Raw genomic sequence first — 16,720 nt, 5'->3', positions numbered from 1 at the left:
CCAGGGACCTCCACAAGGAGTTATGGGGACAGATGCACTAAGCTTCAAAAGTGATAAAATGGAGAGTGATACACAACCAACTAATCAGCTCCTGCCTGAAATTTTTCAGACACAGCCTGTGACATGGCAGGTAGGAGCTGATTGGCTAGCTGTTTATCACTCTTCATTTTATCCCTTTTGAAGATTAGTGCATCTGGCCCGTGGTCTTCTATCTGGGTCTCCCAGACTAATAGCTGTGACTAGAGAAACTGAGTAACTGAGGTTGGAGAGACTAACTAGAAATAGTAGGACTTGAAGCAAACTTGGGCTAAACCGGTGGGACTTGAACCAGGCTGAATCGGTGGGATTTAAACCATGCTGAACAGGCAGGGTTACTTAACCGGATGGGATCAAGTTATTGGCCTGGCTGGAACAGGGTGACTGGACTAGCTACAACCAGGTGACTGAACTGGATGGCATTGGGTGACTAGACCATCTGGGAAAGGACACTGGTCTGGCTAAGACTGGGTAACTATAACTTGACCCTAGTTAAATTGAAAATGCTGAATTGAAAGATGTAATAGAGTGCAATTTTTTAGACCAAGCCAGAAATCACTTGCCATTTTTGGTGATTTTTAGTAATGGATATATATGATTTTCTAGCAAAGGTGCAATTTTTTTTGTAATGTGTGATTTTTTTAAGTAAAAGTTATAAAAAAAAGGAGTGGAAAGACAGACTCCCTCATTACCTAAGGGGAAGAAACTGCTATTGGCCAGAGTGACCGCTACTGCAAAAAAAACTAATTTGTCCCAGTGGATTCAAAAAGAGTCGATATCATCGTCTCTGATGTTACCTCGCTGGTTTTACCTAAAACGGACTGGTTGAAATGCTCACTGGACGCAGAATCCAGATCATCAAGGTTTTTCCCCAACACCGAAGAATATATCCGCAAAGTGGTTAGACTGACCACTTGGTATAACACAGAAACCCTCGAAAATGGGTCCCCCCCCATTCTAATACTCTAATATGAAAAATAAAAAGTATTATTTTTTTTTGTCATAAAATTAATACATAGATGCCATACATATACTGTTACCTTGTCTTTTATTTTTATTATGTTGTTGACATTACAAAAAGATGTTTACCATATATACTCGAGTATGAGCCTACTTTTTCAGAACATTTTTTTATGCTGAAAAGGCCCCCCTCGGCTTATACTCGAGTGAGGGTCCCACTTGAGTCAATAGGTTTTCCCAGTTTTTTGTTGTAAAATTAGGTGCCTCGGCTTATATTCGGGTCGACTTATACTCGAGTATATACGGTATATGGCTGTTAATTTGTACACCTTCTACACAGTGTGTAATATTTCAATAAACATATTTTTAAGAGAGGCGGCCTGTCTCCCCCCCCCCCTCCCCCCCCCCCCAGCATAACCAACCCCGTGCATAACCAACCCCGTAGGGGGGGTGGCAGCGGCGGTATGCACTAATGCGCGCCAGGGGGGGGGGGCGGCGGCGGTATGCAACAATGCGCACCGGGGGCGGCGGCCGGCTCACTGCTCATCTGCTGTTGCTGCTGCTGGAACAGGAGCCTGGGAGGTGCTGTGTGCGTATGCGCAGCAGCCCTCCCACTGTCATTTTTATATTTGGGCACGGGCCCAGCCAGCTCAGGGGGGAGTGTGGCCAGCCCCTTTCTAATGAGTTTTGGGCCGGCCCACCGGGAAATGGCCCGGTTTCCCGGTGGGCCAATCCGCCCCTGGAGCCCAATGCTGGTTTCAATATACGGGGGAACCCCCTACTCTTTTTTTCTTTACATGAGATTACATTTGTAATTTTGATGTTTTCAATGAGAAAACATCTGGATGAAATTTCTGAATTTTTTTTTTTTTTTTTTTGTCACGGCAAAAAGTGCAATTTTACAGCAAATCAGACACCATTACATGTGTAATTTCAGTAAACATGCGATTTGTCCGATTTTGACCAAAAAAATTGCATGTTTTTATTTATTTATTTAATAACAATATCTTATATAGCGCAGCATATTCTGGGCAGCTGGGTATTTACAAAAGGTATGAGGGCCCTGCTCGCAAGCTTATATTCTATAGGAAATTAGGCATTGATACACAAATATAGGTGTTCTTTTCTGAATAAAGGCCCTTATTCAGATAGGATTGCAGTACAAATTTGGGTACTGTTTACCTAGAACGGCGCCCACGATTTTGATCTTAGGCTTTGCAAGGTAAAAAATCGCGTTGGTCGCATCGCATGCGGCCAAAAAATCGCATGCGATGCGACCGACGCGATTACCGCGATTTTACATAGGGAACAATGTTAGATGGCCCACAGACCCCAAATAGCCACCCTGAAGTGTGAAATGGCCCCCTCAATTGTTAACGCCACCCCACGATCAACGTCAACCCGAAGCGTGGCGAGCGCAGCGGTATGCGTCCTCCGACCTTTTCCTACCCCCACTATCCACGTCGGCGTGGAGTTGAGAATAGAAAGTGTGGCGAGCGCAGCGAGCCACCAAGCCCGAAGTGTGGCGTGCGCAGCGTGCCCCGCGAGGGGGCGCGGATACCTTCACAGATATCCGCATCCCCTCGCGGGCTTCACAGGTATCCGCGTCCCCTCGCGGGGGTCGCTACGCTTGCCATGCTTCAGGCTCGGTGGCTCGCTGCGCTCGCCACACTTTCTATTCTCAACTCCACGCCGACGTGGATAGTGGGGGTAGGAAAAGGTCGGAGGACGTGTACCGCTGCGCTCGCCACGCTTCGGGTTGACGTTGATCGTGGGGTGGCGTTAACAATTGAGGGGGCCATTTCACACTTCAGGGTGGCTATTTGGGGTCTGTGGGCCATCTAACATTGTTCCCTATGTAAAATCGCGGTAATCGCGTCGGTCGCATCGCATGCGATTTTTTGGCCGCATGCGATGCGACCGACGAGATTTACATTTTAACATGTATTTCTATGTAAAATCGCGATGGCATGCGATGTACATGCGATGCCTGCGACGGGCGCCGTTCTAGGTAAACAGTACCCAAATTTGTTCTCAAAATGGGCAAAACTATGTGCACTGCAGGTGGGGCAGATGTATCATGTGCAGGGAGAGTTCAATTTGTGTGGGGTGTGTTGAAACTGAAATCTAAATTGCAGTGTAAATTAATGCAGCCAGTATTTACCCCGCACCGAAACAAAATAACTCACACAAATCGAACTCTCTGTATACATGTTACATCTGCCCCACCTGCAGTGCACATGGTTTTGCTCATTTTGAGAACAAATTTGTACTGCCATCAGATCTGAATAATGGCCAGAGTCCACCAGAATTCTGTGTGATATGTTGCCTCAGTAGTTTGGCCAGTAAATTCCCACCCTATTACATGTCTTCCAAAGAGTCTAATACAGGACAATGAAGCTTGGTCGGCGGCTTTGCAGATTTTATGAGCAACGATTTTATTCCCCTTGCCTCGCACTGATTGGAGAACTGGCTCAGGACTGCTCACATGAGAGCCTGCATCATCTCTGCAGACAAGCATACAAGGGGTGAGATTTAATAGGATGAAAGATTCAGAAAGTGAGATATTTGGTAAGAAAGCTCCAGTTTTTTTAAAGCGGCAATCATATACACTTCAGTATGATTTTAAAGTGTAAATGATTTCTGCTTTAAAAAAACTGGAGATTTCTTACCAAATATCTCACTTTCTGAATCTTTCATCCTATTAAATCTCACCCAAGTAGCTAGTTTGACTGACAAGAAGCCAGTGTTTGGGGACAGAAACTAGCCATTTTCTGGGTGTCAGAAAAAATACAGGCATGCCCAGGCATTTTTAGGGCGGATGTCTGACATCAGCACTGACCACTTCCAGACTGTCTCAGTTGTAGATTAGTTGCAGCCTTAGACCTAAGGCTCCCATACACTATGCGATTTTGGACCGATTACACGCGATTTTGCCACTTGGGCCGATAAATCGCGTGAAATTGGACCAAAATCGCATGTGTTTGACATTTGATCCTATCCGATGCGCGGTCCCGTATGCATCGGACCGGATCAGGAGGTCGGACGTACAGCATGTACGATCACGTCCGACCTCCTGCAGCGGGCGGGCAGCGGCGGCTCTTGAATGAGTGAAGGGGGTACCCCAAGTACCCGTGAGGAAGCAGTGCAGCCGCAACGGGGATCATCAGCGTGCTGTCACTGTGTGCAGCGGGCGGGCGGCAGTGATCAGTGTGTCCAGCACCGCAGCGGGCGGGCAGCAGCGGCAATTACAACTTTAAAATAAAGGGGGACATTTACCAAAATGGATTCATGGAAAAAAGGTGTATTCGTAGGGAGAAATACACCTTTTTTTTACGAATTTGTATTTTCGGGATTTACAATCCCAAAAATACAACAATTCGTAGTCCTAAAGATGGAACATTCGTATTTGTATTTACAAATACGAATGTCCTACACCATCGATAGGATACGACAGAAATCACCATTCAAAAGAATGGTGGTTCCTGATGTACTAAGCAGCCGTACTGATAATACGGCTGCTAAGTGGTGTGAAACACCCACGCAAATACGACAGGAAAATAGAACACCATTTTCCTGTTCTATTTGCTTTAAGCCTGCACGGATCAGTCAGATCCGTGCAGGCTTCAGTGTAAAAAAATAGAAAAATTAAATAAATAATAAAAAAAAAACGGCGTGGGGTCCCCCCCACAGCCGAAACCAGCACCAGGCTGAAGGAGCCGGGGCCGGTAATTAAAAATCAGGGAACCCGACAAATAGGGGTTCCCCGATTTTTAACAACCAGCCCCAGGCTCCAGGTCCGGGGCTGGTTTCCAAAATACGGGGGACAAAATGACTAGGGGTCCCCCGTATTTCAAGAACCAGTCCCAGGCACAACCAGCCAGCAGGGTAATGTCACAGCCGGGGGACACTTATTATATAAGGTCCCGCGGCCAAAACATTAACCCCCTGACTGGTCAGCCTGGCCAGGGGCCCTGGGGGAGTGGGGACCCCCCCAATGAAGGGGTCCCCCCCCCCTCCAGGACTTACCTGACCAGGCTGAAGCCTGGTACTGTCCCCGATGCCCCTGGGCGGTGGGCATCGGGCTGATTATGGTGTAAAAAATAGATTAAACTATTGTTTTTTAGTGTGGCACTACAAGTGCCAGCAAGCTGGGACTTGGAGAACCACAAGTCCCAGCCTGCTGGGCATTAAAGGTCCCGCTGGCACTTGTAGTTCCACAGTTAAAAAAATTGTACACAAAACACACTGACACACTTTTAAAATAAAACTTTAATACATACAAAGCCCACACATACTAATACTTACCTATCTTCTTTCCATAGGTAGCCCTGGTCCTGTGTCGTCTTCTGGTCCTGTGTCGGCGGTCTTCTGGATCCATGTCGACGTCCTTCTTCATGTCGACGTCGCTGTCGGCGATGGCGTCCGGATCCGACGAAATCCATGGAGGAAGCTATGGAAGGAAACCATACTCACCTGTCCCAGCGCGACGTAGTCCAGGTAAGTGTCTTGGCAAAAAAACAAACCGACACCCCGAAACCAGACCGGACAGCTGAGCCGCACGGTACTCTGTGTACATCGTGCGGCTCCGCCTCCCGAATGCCGCTATTGGCCGCCTTGCGGCCTAGCGGCTCCTGATTGGCCGCTAGGCCGCAAGGCGGCCAATAGCGGCATTCGGGAGGCGGAGCCGCACGATGTACACAGAGTACCGTGCGGCTCAGCTGTCCGGTCTGGTTTCGGGGTGTCGGTTTGTTTTTTTGCCAAGACACTTACCTGGACTACGTCGCGCTGGGACAGGTGAGTATGGTTTCCTTCCATAGCTTCCTCCATGGATTTCGTCGGATCCGGACGCCATCGCCGACAGCGACGTCGACATGAAGAAGGACGTCGACATGGATCCAGAAGACCGCCGACACAGGACCAGAAGACGACACAGGACCAGGGCTACCTATGGAAAGAAGATAGGTAAGTATTAGTATGTGTGGGCTTTGTATGTATTAAAGTTTTATTTTAAAAGTGTGTCAGTGTGTTTTGTGTACTATTTTTTTAACTGTGGAACTACAAGTGCCAGCGGGCCCTTTAATGCCCAGCAGGTTGGGACTTGTGGTTCTCCAAGTCCCAGCTTGCTGGGGAGGCTTGCTGGCACTTGTAGTGCCACAGTAAAAAACAATAGTTTAATCTATTTTTTACACCATAATCAGCCCGATGCCCACCGCCCAGGGGCATCTGGGACAGTACCAGGCTTCAGCCTGGTCAGGTAAGTCCTGGAGGGGGGGGACCCCTTCATTGGGGGGGTCCCCACTCCCCCAGGGCCCCTGGCCAGGCTGACCAGTCAGGGGGTTAATGTTTTGGCCGCGGGACCTTATATAATAAGTGTCCCCCGGCTGTGACATTACCCTGCTGGCTGGTTGTGCCTGGGACTGGTTCTTGAAATACGGGGGACCCCTAGTCATTTTGTCCCCTGTATTTTGGGAACCAGCCCCGGACCTGGAGCCTGGGGCTGGTTGTTAAAAATCGGAGAACCCCTATTTGTCGGGTTCCCTGATTTTTAATTACCGGCCCCGGCTCCTTCAGCCTGGTGCTGGTTTCGGCTGTGGGGGGGACCCCACGCCATTTTTTATTATTATTTATTTAATTTTTCTATTTTTTTACACTCTGCAGCCTGCATGGATCTGACTGATCCGTGCAGACTGCCTGTACGAATTCGTATTAGCGGCCGTATATATGTGCCGCTAATACGAATCATTACACCATCGGAGGGTTACAAAGCAGTCATATATGACTGCTTTGTACATTCCCCTCCGGAACACGACTTTGCATACGATTTAAACAGTCGTATGCAGCCGTAGGGGAAATACCAGTACGAAAAACTAGGTTTTTCATATTGGTAAATTTCCCCCAAAGTGTCAAATGACTGCCCAGCTAATGATTGGCTGAGATAGAGCACTCTCAGCCAATCAGCGGCCTCCTTCCGCAGCCGCTGATTGGCTGAGAATGCTCTATCTCAGCCAATCAAGAGCGGGAGAGTCATTTTACACTTTTTTTTTTAAGTTGTAATTGCCACTGCTGCCCGCACGCTGCGGTGCTGGACACACTAATCACTGCCGCCCGCCCGCTGCGGTGCTGTGGACACTGATCACCGCTGCACACTAACAGCCCGCCCCACTGTTTTACCACCGGCACTGCTTCTTCACCGGCACCCCCGCCGGCCACTCATTTGAGAGCTGCCGCTGCCCACCCCTACTGCTCCTCCCCGCTGCCCCTACTGCTCCGCACCACCCCTACTGCAGCTCCACGTTTGTTTGTTTTTTACATGTGATAAATTGCATTTGATTTATCACATGTAAAAAATGGCACATCAAGTCCTCCATTATATGTGAGCCTCCCGGGGAGCTGCCGGGTGGCTTGGAAGAGAATTGGGTCCGACTTGTCCTTAGGACAAGTCGGCCTAATGTATGGGGGCCCCTAGGTTCTATCCTTCTAGAGATTAAAAGCAAGTTTCTGGATGCTGTGGGCAACATCTCTCACTTCTAAAAGCTCACACTTTAGAAAATGTACCCCAGGGTCTTCTCTTCTAGACCATCATGGTACTCCACTCCAGACATTTCACAACTTTCACAAGTCACGGTAGGAATACTATGCAAATTCTATTTTAAACACTCAGATTTTTTAAATCATTTTTGTAATAAAGTACTAAAATATTTAAATAAAAAAAAGATGAAGGGGACATTTTGAAACCCCCCCCCATGTCCATAAGCCCCCATTATAAGACAACTCTCTACCCCCAGTGGTCTTACATTTTAATAATAGTATCCCAAACACACCTGATTCGTAGTAACAAAGCATGTTTTTAAACCACCCCCTTTATCTAAAACCCTACCCCAATACCCTATAATTAGGGTACTTGTTGTTATTGTTCTCATAATTATTCCCTTCTCCAGCATAATAGCATAAATAAAGATTACCGCAGGGCGTTATACCCCCTTCCCCATGCAGAGCACGGTGTGTCAGGGGGGGTCTGTTGATTAGTCCCCCCTGCTGCAGCTGGGAGAGGAACATACTTCCCCTCCCTGCACTGTGCTCTAGAATGCAGGCCACATAACATTCTGGGGTACTTATGTATTATCTGGGCTCCCATGTTAAATGCACCCCATTTTTTCATACCCCTACTATCCAATTACGCATGGAGTTGATTTTATATAGTGTGGCGAGCACAGCGAGCCACCGTGCCCGAAGCGTGGTGAGCGCAGCGAGCCCCGCGAGGGTACGCGGTGTCATAAGAAAAACGGGAGCCCAGATATTACATAAGTACCCATTCTGGGGGCACAGGTCCATCAGTGAGATTGGCGGTCAGAAACCAGGACCTTGGACTGCAAGTGTCCTCATTTAATGTGACTAAGCCAGGTAATGCACTCTTGGCTTCGGTCGCATTATATGCGAGCAGCCAGACAAGTGGATAAGCCTTCCCCTGGTGTACTAGTGATACATCCTTGCTTTGTAGAACAGTACCCCCCTTGCCCCCAGTTGAACTCAGCCTGTCAATCAAGCTGTGGCTTAGGGGGCACTGCATGTGATGATGCAACCCCAGGTCTGCACATGTAAAAATAGAGTCCAGTGAATATGAAGATCTCCAATCAACCATTGGGTTTATGTACTAACCTGAATCAGGCCCTATATACTGTACATATAAGATGTCATGTTCTGTCTCTAATTCACTGGTTAACACTTTTCACGTTCGCGCACCCGGGTCATACCCGGGAATGTGTTCCCGGATGCTTCCCGGGACACTACCCGGGAATGTACCCTTTCACATTGGCCACCAGACCCGGAATGAAGTTGGGCGGGTGGCGTCATCTGGAGGCTTGGCCGGGGCAGCACCTCCCAGTGGCGCATTTTCACTGCAGCTAACGGGATCTGGGTCACGCTGACCCGGAATACCTGTTCACACTGACCACATCCCGTGTCGATTCTGGGTTCTACCCAGGTCAGGACTTGGGTAGAGATCCCGGAATGCTGAACACGGGATATTCGTCCAAGACCCTTTCACACTGAGCTAAATCCCGGGTTGATGCGTGTTCATGTGCAAAAACCCGGGATATTTTTGCAAGTGTGAAAGGGGTATGAATTTTCTAGTGATCTTTTCCTTCACTTATTGAATAGGTTCTTTTAAAGTCAGACTCAGTACAGTGTTAAATTAGTCTAGTAGGCCAATGGTAATCAGATATTTCAATATATTGAAATAATTGTAACATGTTTCACCACCAGAAAAACACAGTATTACTGTCGGACAAAAATCATTGTCTCCCTCCTGGATTACCATCAACATAGGTTTGACTGCTAGCCCAGATCAACAACGCAACCTAAAAGCAAAAAAGGAGCAAATAAAAAGTAATAATTACTACTTATGACCCATACACTGAACTGTTCTAAACGTGTATTCCATAAGATTATATAATAAATCTAGGCACTGATGTTTAGATTTTTTCACTGAAATCCTTTTAAGTAATGTGGACAGCAATGCTGAAGCTCCTCTGTAGATAATAAAATGAAACATACAGTCCCTCTGATATCTAAGAGGCAAGTGTCGGTGAGGTTATTTCAGCAAGGCCCAACAGCCTTTCTCTCGGAATTCCAGATAGCAGTTCACTGAAACATGAGATCAGTTACCAAATATAGTTGACTGGAGGAAGAATGACATGGTCCTGTGGGAACAGATGCGAGTTCCATTCCACATTCACCTCTTGAGTGCTGTGGGGACAAAGCAATACTTAATGTATAGCTGCACATCTCTTTCTCATAATTAAGCGCATTTAGACAACTCTTAGGTAAGTTTTACTGTTTAATGTGCTGATTATTATATCATTATGTGATTACAATTACAAGTGAAAAATATAGTCTTTTTATGTATATACTGTATGTACTGAGATGAATGTTTGTACCACAATAAATATATTTGTTATTTTGTAGCATGTTGAAAAGAATAAGGAATGTTCTACAGCTAAGTTGTTACTCATGTTATGTAAAAGAATATACTGTTAGCTACATTTATATTTGTCTTTTTGCTTTAAGATAATGAAATGATCATATACAAATGTATTAGTTCAAGTGCATGTAATCCCTGGTAAATTATTACACATTTGGACTAATTAGAATCTGCAAACCAAATGTGTACAATATAACAGTATAACATTGTGTTATAATATTCTCTCTAGGATATTATGGCAAATTAAATAAACAAAAAGTCTGTGATACTTTAGGCAAGAATGGTTTCATGTTTGCTGCCATTTCTATCTACATTAATGAATAAGAAGATTTTTTTATGTAAACAGAAACACATTTTAATTGTTTTTGTTTATAATACTAAATTGATTATTTTGAAGTTAAGAACTTTTGTATTGTGAACACAACAGGCCTTAAGCCCCGTACACATGGGGCGATGCTGGCCTCTATGCTGAGCAAGGGGCTTAAGCACGATCACTAAGCATACATCACCGTACACCTGCTAGGCACACTGCGATGTGTGCCGAGCAATCTGTGCAGAGTGGGGCTTTGCTTATTGCTAATAGACAAAGCCCTGCGATCTAGCAGGAAAGACAAGTGCAAGTGCTGCCTTTCCCTGCCCTCAATGGCAACGGGCGGGACTGTGTATCGCAGTCACCTGGGGATATACATTTCTAAGCATAAGAAATGGAAATAGAAAGGGTCCTGAAATCGCCCTGTGTGTATGCCCCTTTAGTCTGCACATACAAAGCATGCATAGTGATGTTGACATAAAATGCAACTGTACACATCCATACATGTAGATGATTATTTCCTACTGCTAGGCGCAAGATATTCTGAAATCCCCTACCGCATGTGTTACCCGGAGTGTGCACTTAAAGGAGCTGTTGCATATGGCAGTGGTTCTCAACCTCCATTCTCAAGGACCCAACAGTTAACTTTTTCCAGGTCTCCGCACAGAATTGCCAGTGAAATAATTAGCTCCACCTGTGATCTTTTAAAATGCGTCAGTGAGTAATGCAACTGTGCACCTGCCGGGTGACCTGGAAAACATGAACTGTTGGGAGTACTTGAGGACTGAGGTTGAGAACCACTGGCTTATGGAACTGACTGCATCAGAATAAAGCAGCAACACATTTGTGGGTAATCAGTGAGGTGACCTGAAGTTAAAGAAAAAAAAATCTGTCTCGTGGGCATGATATGGGAGAGTTGTGGGCATGTGATGTGCAAACGGACGGCATTTCCAGGCACGTGATCAGTTCCAGAGGGGCTATGTCTAGAGGAAGAAACTGCACCTGCCATCGGACAGGTGCAAATGTCGATGATGCATGCGAGGGTGCAGCGGTAGTGGCATGTGAGGAACCATCAGCAGTGCTACACTGTGCACAGATGCTGAAAGTGGGCATCTCAGGCCTTACACATTCAGGCACACTGTTGTATACCAATGGTAGGCTGAATCTGTCATTTATATGTTATCACACATGTGACTATGGCGACAGACATTAGAGTGGATGCTGATGTAAGTCCAGTGTGTACTTTTTAGAGAGACCTGTTATACAATTGTTGCAGTTTGATACATATTCTGACACTTATCTGTATGTCTCTGTCTTGTACTAGAACAACTTGTTGGGATGGCAAAAAGTGCCGTGGATCCGGTTCTGCCCGTTTCTCTTTTGATGAAAGATGTCTACCCCGATGAGAGGAAAACACAAGACTGTCTATCGGAACACATGTCTGAAGATTCTTCTCATGACTCCTTCTATGATTCTTTCTCAGACTTGCATGGAGATGCCATGGATGTCCCAGAACTCTCTGCTTTTCTTAGTCAAGAGGAAATGAACAAGAGCTTAGACATTGCACGTGAAGCTTTCTCAGGGCCTCAGTCTGAGAACGCAGCCCAAGGACATGTACTGAAGACATCTCATGCTAACTTACCTGACAGGTCTTTTAAGGAATTAAAAATAAGTAACTCTGCATCAGAAAACTTCAGGAAAAGGGATAATGTACTTAAGAAATCAGGAAGAGCCAATGCTTCTAGTAATCCAGCGGCTCCAAACGTTCGAGGAATGATCTCACCACTTCTGACCACTAGTCCAAGTATAATTCGGACTCTGCAAGCCCAAAAAGCTTCCAAACATCAAGGTAAAAGCGGCTTAACCACTGCTCCAATTCCAAAAGCCAGGGCAAAGTCATTTAACAGGGAAGTTAATGCACAGAGTGACATGTGTCAGAAGGCTGCTACGTTTATCGAAGAACTCTCCGCTATATTTCGAGAGACCAGTAAAGCAAGAGATAGGCGACCAAATGGAGACTCTTCCTCACCAGATAGTGGCTATCTCTCTCCAAAAACGGACAACGCCATTATCATTAACCCTACCATCACCGAAAGGGAAATTGAACCACAGCAAGAAGTAAAAATAATGGAAATGACAATTGTAAAAGATACAGGGGAAACATTGGAGCAGATAGAGAAGAAAATTAAGCAGATTGATGCAGAGAATGCCCAAAGCCAGGGCAATAAATCTTATGCTCCTTCAGTTGCTCGATTTGTACAGAAGCTTAAAAGTCAAGAAGTGGCTGAGGGGAGCAGAGTGAGTCTGGAATGCAGAGTGACAGGACACCCCTTGCCGGAAGTTAGGTAAGTGCCTTACCTTTAACAATGATCGCGGTAGACAAAGCAGCATTATGGCCCATATTCTGGTTCACTCGCATAGGCAAATTCCTTCTCAGATGGACAAAACCATGTGCACTGCAGGTGGGGCAGATGTAACACGTGCAGAGAGATATAGATTTGGATGAGTTATTTTGTTTATGTGCAGGTAAAATACTGACTGCTTTATTTTTACACTGCAATTCAGATCTCACTTTAAAGTAAAACCCCACCCAAATCTAATTCTCTTTGCACAAGTTACATCTGGCCCACCTGCAGTGCACATTGTTTTGTGCATTTGAGAAGGAATTTGCCTTTGTGAGTGAACCAGAATAATGGCCTATGACACAATCAGGACAAGAGTGAAGCCAAAATGTTAATTGACTCTCTACAGTGAATAATGGTTATATAATATTATTTTTTTTTTAACTCTTTATTTTTACAGTGGTAAACAACACAATATGAAGAGTCAGATAACTGAACAGTGCTATTACAGACATTTTGATGTAGATGAACTACCGTATATACTCGAGTATAAGTCGACCCGAATATAAGCCGAGGCACCTAATTTTACAACAAAATAACTGGGAAAACTTATTGACTCAAGTGGGACCCTCACTCGAGTATAAGCCGAGGGGTTTTTTTTCTGCATAAAAAATGTTCTGAAAAAGTAGGCTTATACTCGAGTATATATGGTATATGATGTGATGCAATGGTTATATAATATTTTATTTAAAGCGCCTACTTTAATATTTATGAGATTTGTTTGACTTTATTTTATTATATCTTTAATTGCTTCTAAACAAATACCTCAAAGGACTCTTTTCAGGCCAACATCACTCTATATAGTGAGCTGTACCACAAATAGGCAGATGGATGAGCTAATTCAAACCTAAATAGCTTGGAAAACTAATAAATACTATTTTAGATTGTGAGTTAGGTCAGGCACAGGAGATATGTTTCATGTTCTCAAAGGAAAAACACTCCGTCACTAGGTCTCAATCTTTATGTCTCTGATGTTGTGATGTTGTTCAAAATATTATAAAGGCCACGGCCACATTCTAGCTTTATAACATGCAGACACGAAACACACTAGTTCCACAAATTCCTCCTCCTCTAGTGATCCATTTCTAAGCTGTGTACTTGAATTATACATTATGCATATGTTAATTTATACTAATACTGCACATGGGGCCAAATGTTATAGGGTGTGAGAATCAGAAAGTAATGCCGCCCATACACGTCCCGATACGGGCATGCGTTCCGTGCTTAACTAGCACGCATCACATCGCATTGCATTGCCTGTGCATGCAATGTGATGCAATGTGATGAAAACTAAGTACAAAAAGTATGTGCAAGCACATACTTTTTGTACTGTGCGATGAGGTGCCGCGGGAGCGCGCACCTCAAAGCTCACATCGGACCCGCCGGGATCGCAGCGTGTATGGGCTGCTTAAGAGTCGTTGGCAGAGTTTTACCATTTTATTAAAGCGGCAATCATTTACACTGAAAAACCAGGTTGATTTCCTTACGTAATTGATTGCTGCCTTAAAAAGATGGGAAAACTCTCCCCAAATCTCTCACTTTCTGATTCTGGCACCCTATTACCTTTACTATTAACATGGTGTATTTTCTATAATGCATTTGTTATTTACCTGGTACATGATGTGTACAAGTGTGCACTGTCAGTGTTTACATTACATATTTATCACTCTGTAATGGCTAGCCAAGTCTCTGTGGAGGCTGGCTGTACCCCCTCTGGAGACTGGCCACACCCCTAAGCACTGGCTCCTATCACTGGATTCCCCCTGTGGCCCCTTTGTGCATCAGTTCCACCCTGCTTCTATAGAAAATGTAATCAGTAATAAAGTGATATAAAACAATATTTATTTCATATTTCCTTTTCTAAATGCTCTTCTGACAGCACAGCTTTATGTGTGACTATAAGCATTTGATGACGTGGTTCTGCAGGACAGTATAACAGCCTCCCGGGAATGTGAGCATAAACATAATAGAGACTAGCGTGGAATAAGACATCAATTTGCTTTTGCAGCATTGTACAAAGAGTATCTTTATTCATTAAGTCAGTAAATTAAACGGTACTTATGTAGTATCTGGGCTGCCGATTTTGAAATCGGGTCCATCGCATCGCATCGCATACGACCATATCGCATGCGATGCGATGCGATGCGATGGACCCGATTTTTCCATAGGATTCAATGTTAAAATGGACTGAGTCCATTTTAACATGGAATTCAATGGGAAAAGGGGTCCTTTTCATACCCCTACTATCCAAGTGGGCATGGAGTTGGATATAAACCTGTGGCGAGCGTAGCGAGCCACCGAGCCCGAAGCGTGGCGAGCGTAGCGAGCCCCGCGAGGGGACACAGAATACCGTCCCCTCGCGGGGCTCGCTTCGCTCGCCACGCTTCGGGCTCGGTGGCTCGCTACGCTCGCCACAGGTTTATATCCAACTCCATGCCCACTTGGATAGTAGGGGTATGAAAAGGACCCCTTTTTCCCATTGAATTCCATGTTAAAATGGACTCAGTCCATTTTAACATTGAATCCTATGGAAAAATCGGGTCATCGCATCGCATCGCATGCGATATGGTCGCATGCGATATCGCATCGCACTAATTGTATGCCTTAAGTTAAGGCATACAATCAAAAAATCGGCAGCCCAGATACTACATAAGTACCAATTAAACTATATTTACTGGTTTTGAATATAAGATATAAATAAATGTTTTCTAGTATATTAACCTTTATAATCATATGCCTTTTTCTACACATTTCTGATCACATAGTAGATTTACTTACTGTAGCTGAAATTAAAAGTAGCGTGGCATAGAAGTCAAGTGGGCACCTGTTGGCATGACTAAGAACCTGCTCGAGATTAGACAATAGTAATATCAGTTACACATTGCATAACTGCTACCAGGGGATGTGATGGTTTTGCATTGACAAGGTCACAACTTTGTTTCCATTAAGGTGTAATCTGCGTTATATATATAAATCAATATAATTAATTTTAGAGTTTCACAGGTTGCTACTTTATATCATTAGTCTGACTCATTGCGTGCAGTGTGGCAGAAGATAATGTACTGTACTGGTAACCTAGAACCTTCACACTTGCCCAGTGGTAATCCTCTTGTTGCTTGTAAATATAACTGACTGTTTGGAAGCCAGACATTTCTCTTCTGCTCTTCAAGAAATTCACAGTGCATGGTTTAAAGTAATTATTTGATTGTACTTGGATTTTTCTAGAACAGAACATTAAACTAAGGCAACTACAGTATGTAAGTGAATAATTTATATTCCTACAATTATTCTTAAATAGTATAATTTGACAATAAGTAAATATATGGAAATATTGAATTATGCATTCAATTATTTATATTGTATTATTATTATTATTATAGACAGTGTATTGCGTTAGAATAGTTTCCAAGATTTGTTTCATTATGCAAATTATAATGTCAAAATCTAGAAAACAAATTAGCGATTTAGTTGAGAATACGATACAAAGCACATCAGTAGGGTAAGTAGATGACTTTTATCAATTTTTGCTTTATTCAATTTTTCATTAAAATTCTTTTTACTCTTATCCGTGACCCTGTTCCGTTCTCGTCCGGCTCGACTTGAAATGGCAGGGGGATTCAATGTCCCGCCCGCCGAACGCCAAAAAGGGCATGTGGCTCCGAGATGCGGCCGTGGATCATTGAGCTGCGGCCACGAGCTCGACAATCCATGGCCGTTCTTCTAAAAGCAGTTGGGCACGTTCTGCCGAGATCCCTGTTCAATGCTGTCAGGAAAGCTATTTCCTCCATTGGTAAAGATTGTGTCCTAGCTTAGCGCCCCATTTAATAACAATTCTATTTACCAGTGGCATATCTCCTTTACATTCACAGGGACACTAATGAATATGCCATTGATATTTAACAATTCTTACCTCTCCAGTGAGGTGCAGCAAGGTCCCTCTGCAGATTCCTCCATACTGTTTCCTGCCACTGCCAACAATGGACTATTTTATCATGCATAATGCCTAGTGTGTACATGTGCGTGACTCTA

At 44.5% G+C, this 16,720-nt stretch overlaps 1 protein-coding gene across 1 annotated transcript in view; it reads left to right on the top strand.

Annotated features, from left to right (window-relative positions):
* The first annotated feature begins 9,698 nt into the window (after positions 1 to 9,698).
* The window catches only part of PALLD (palladin, cytoskeletal associated protein), a 350,163-nt gene continuing 343,141 nt past the window's right edge, over positions 9,699 to 16,720 (top strand). The window contains exons 1-2 of the mRNA XM_083171059.1: positions 9,699 to 9,821; positions 11,614 to 12,634. Of these exons, the coding sequence (XP_083027185.1) occupies positions 11,628 to 12,634 (1,007 nt within the window). The 5' untranslated portion in view covers positions 9,699 to 9,821; positions 11,614 to 11,627. The remainder of the gene's footprint in view (positions 9,822 to 11,613; positions 12,635 to 16,720) is intronic.

Source organism: Crinia signifera, chromosome 1 (assembly GCF_055691185.1).
Source record: "Crinia signifera chromosome 1, ASM5569118v1, whole genome shotgun sequence".
In the NCBI taxonomy this organism is placed as follows: domain Eukaryota; kingdom Metazoa; phylum Chordata; class Amphibia; order Anura; family Myobatrachidae; genus Crinia; species Crinia signifera.
This window is presented reverse-complemented; position numbering and strand designations above follow the sequence as displayed.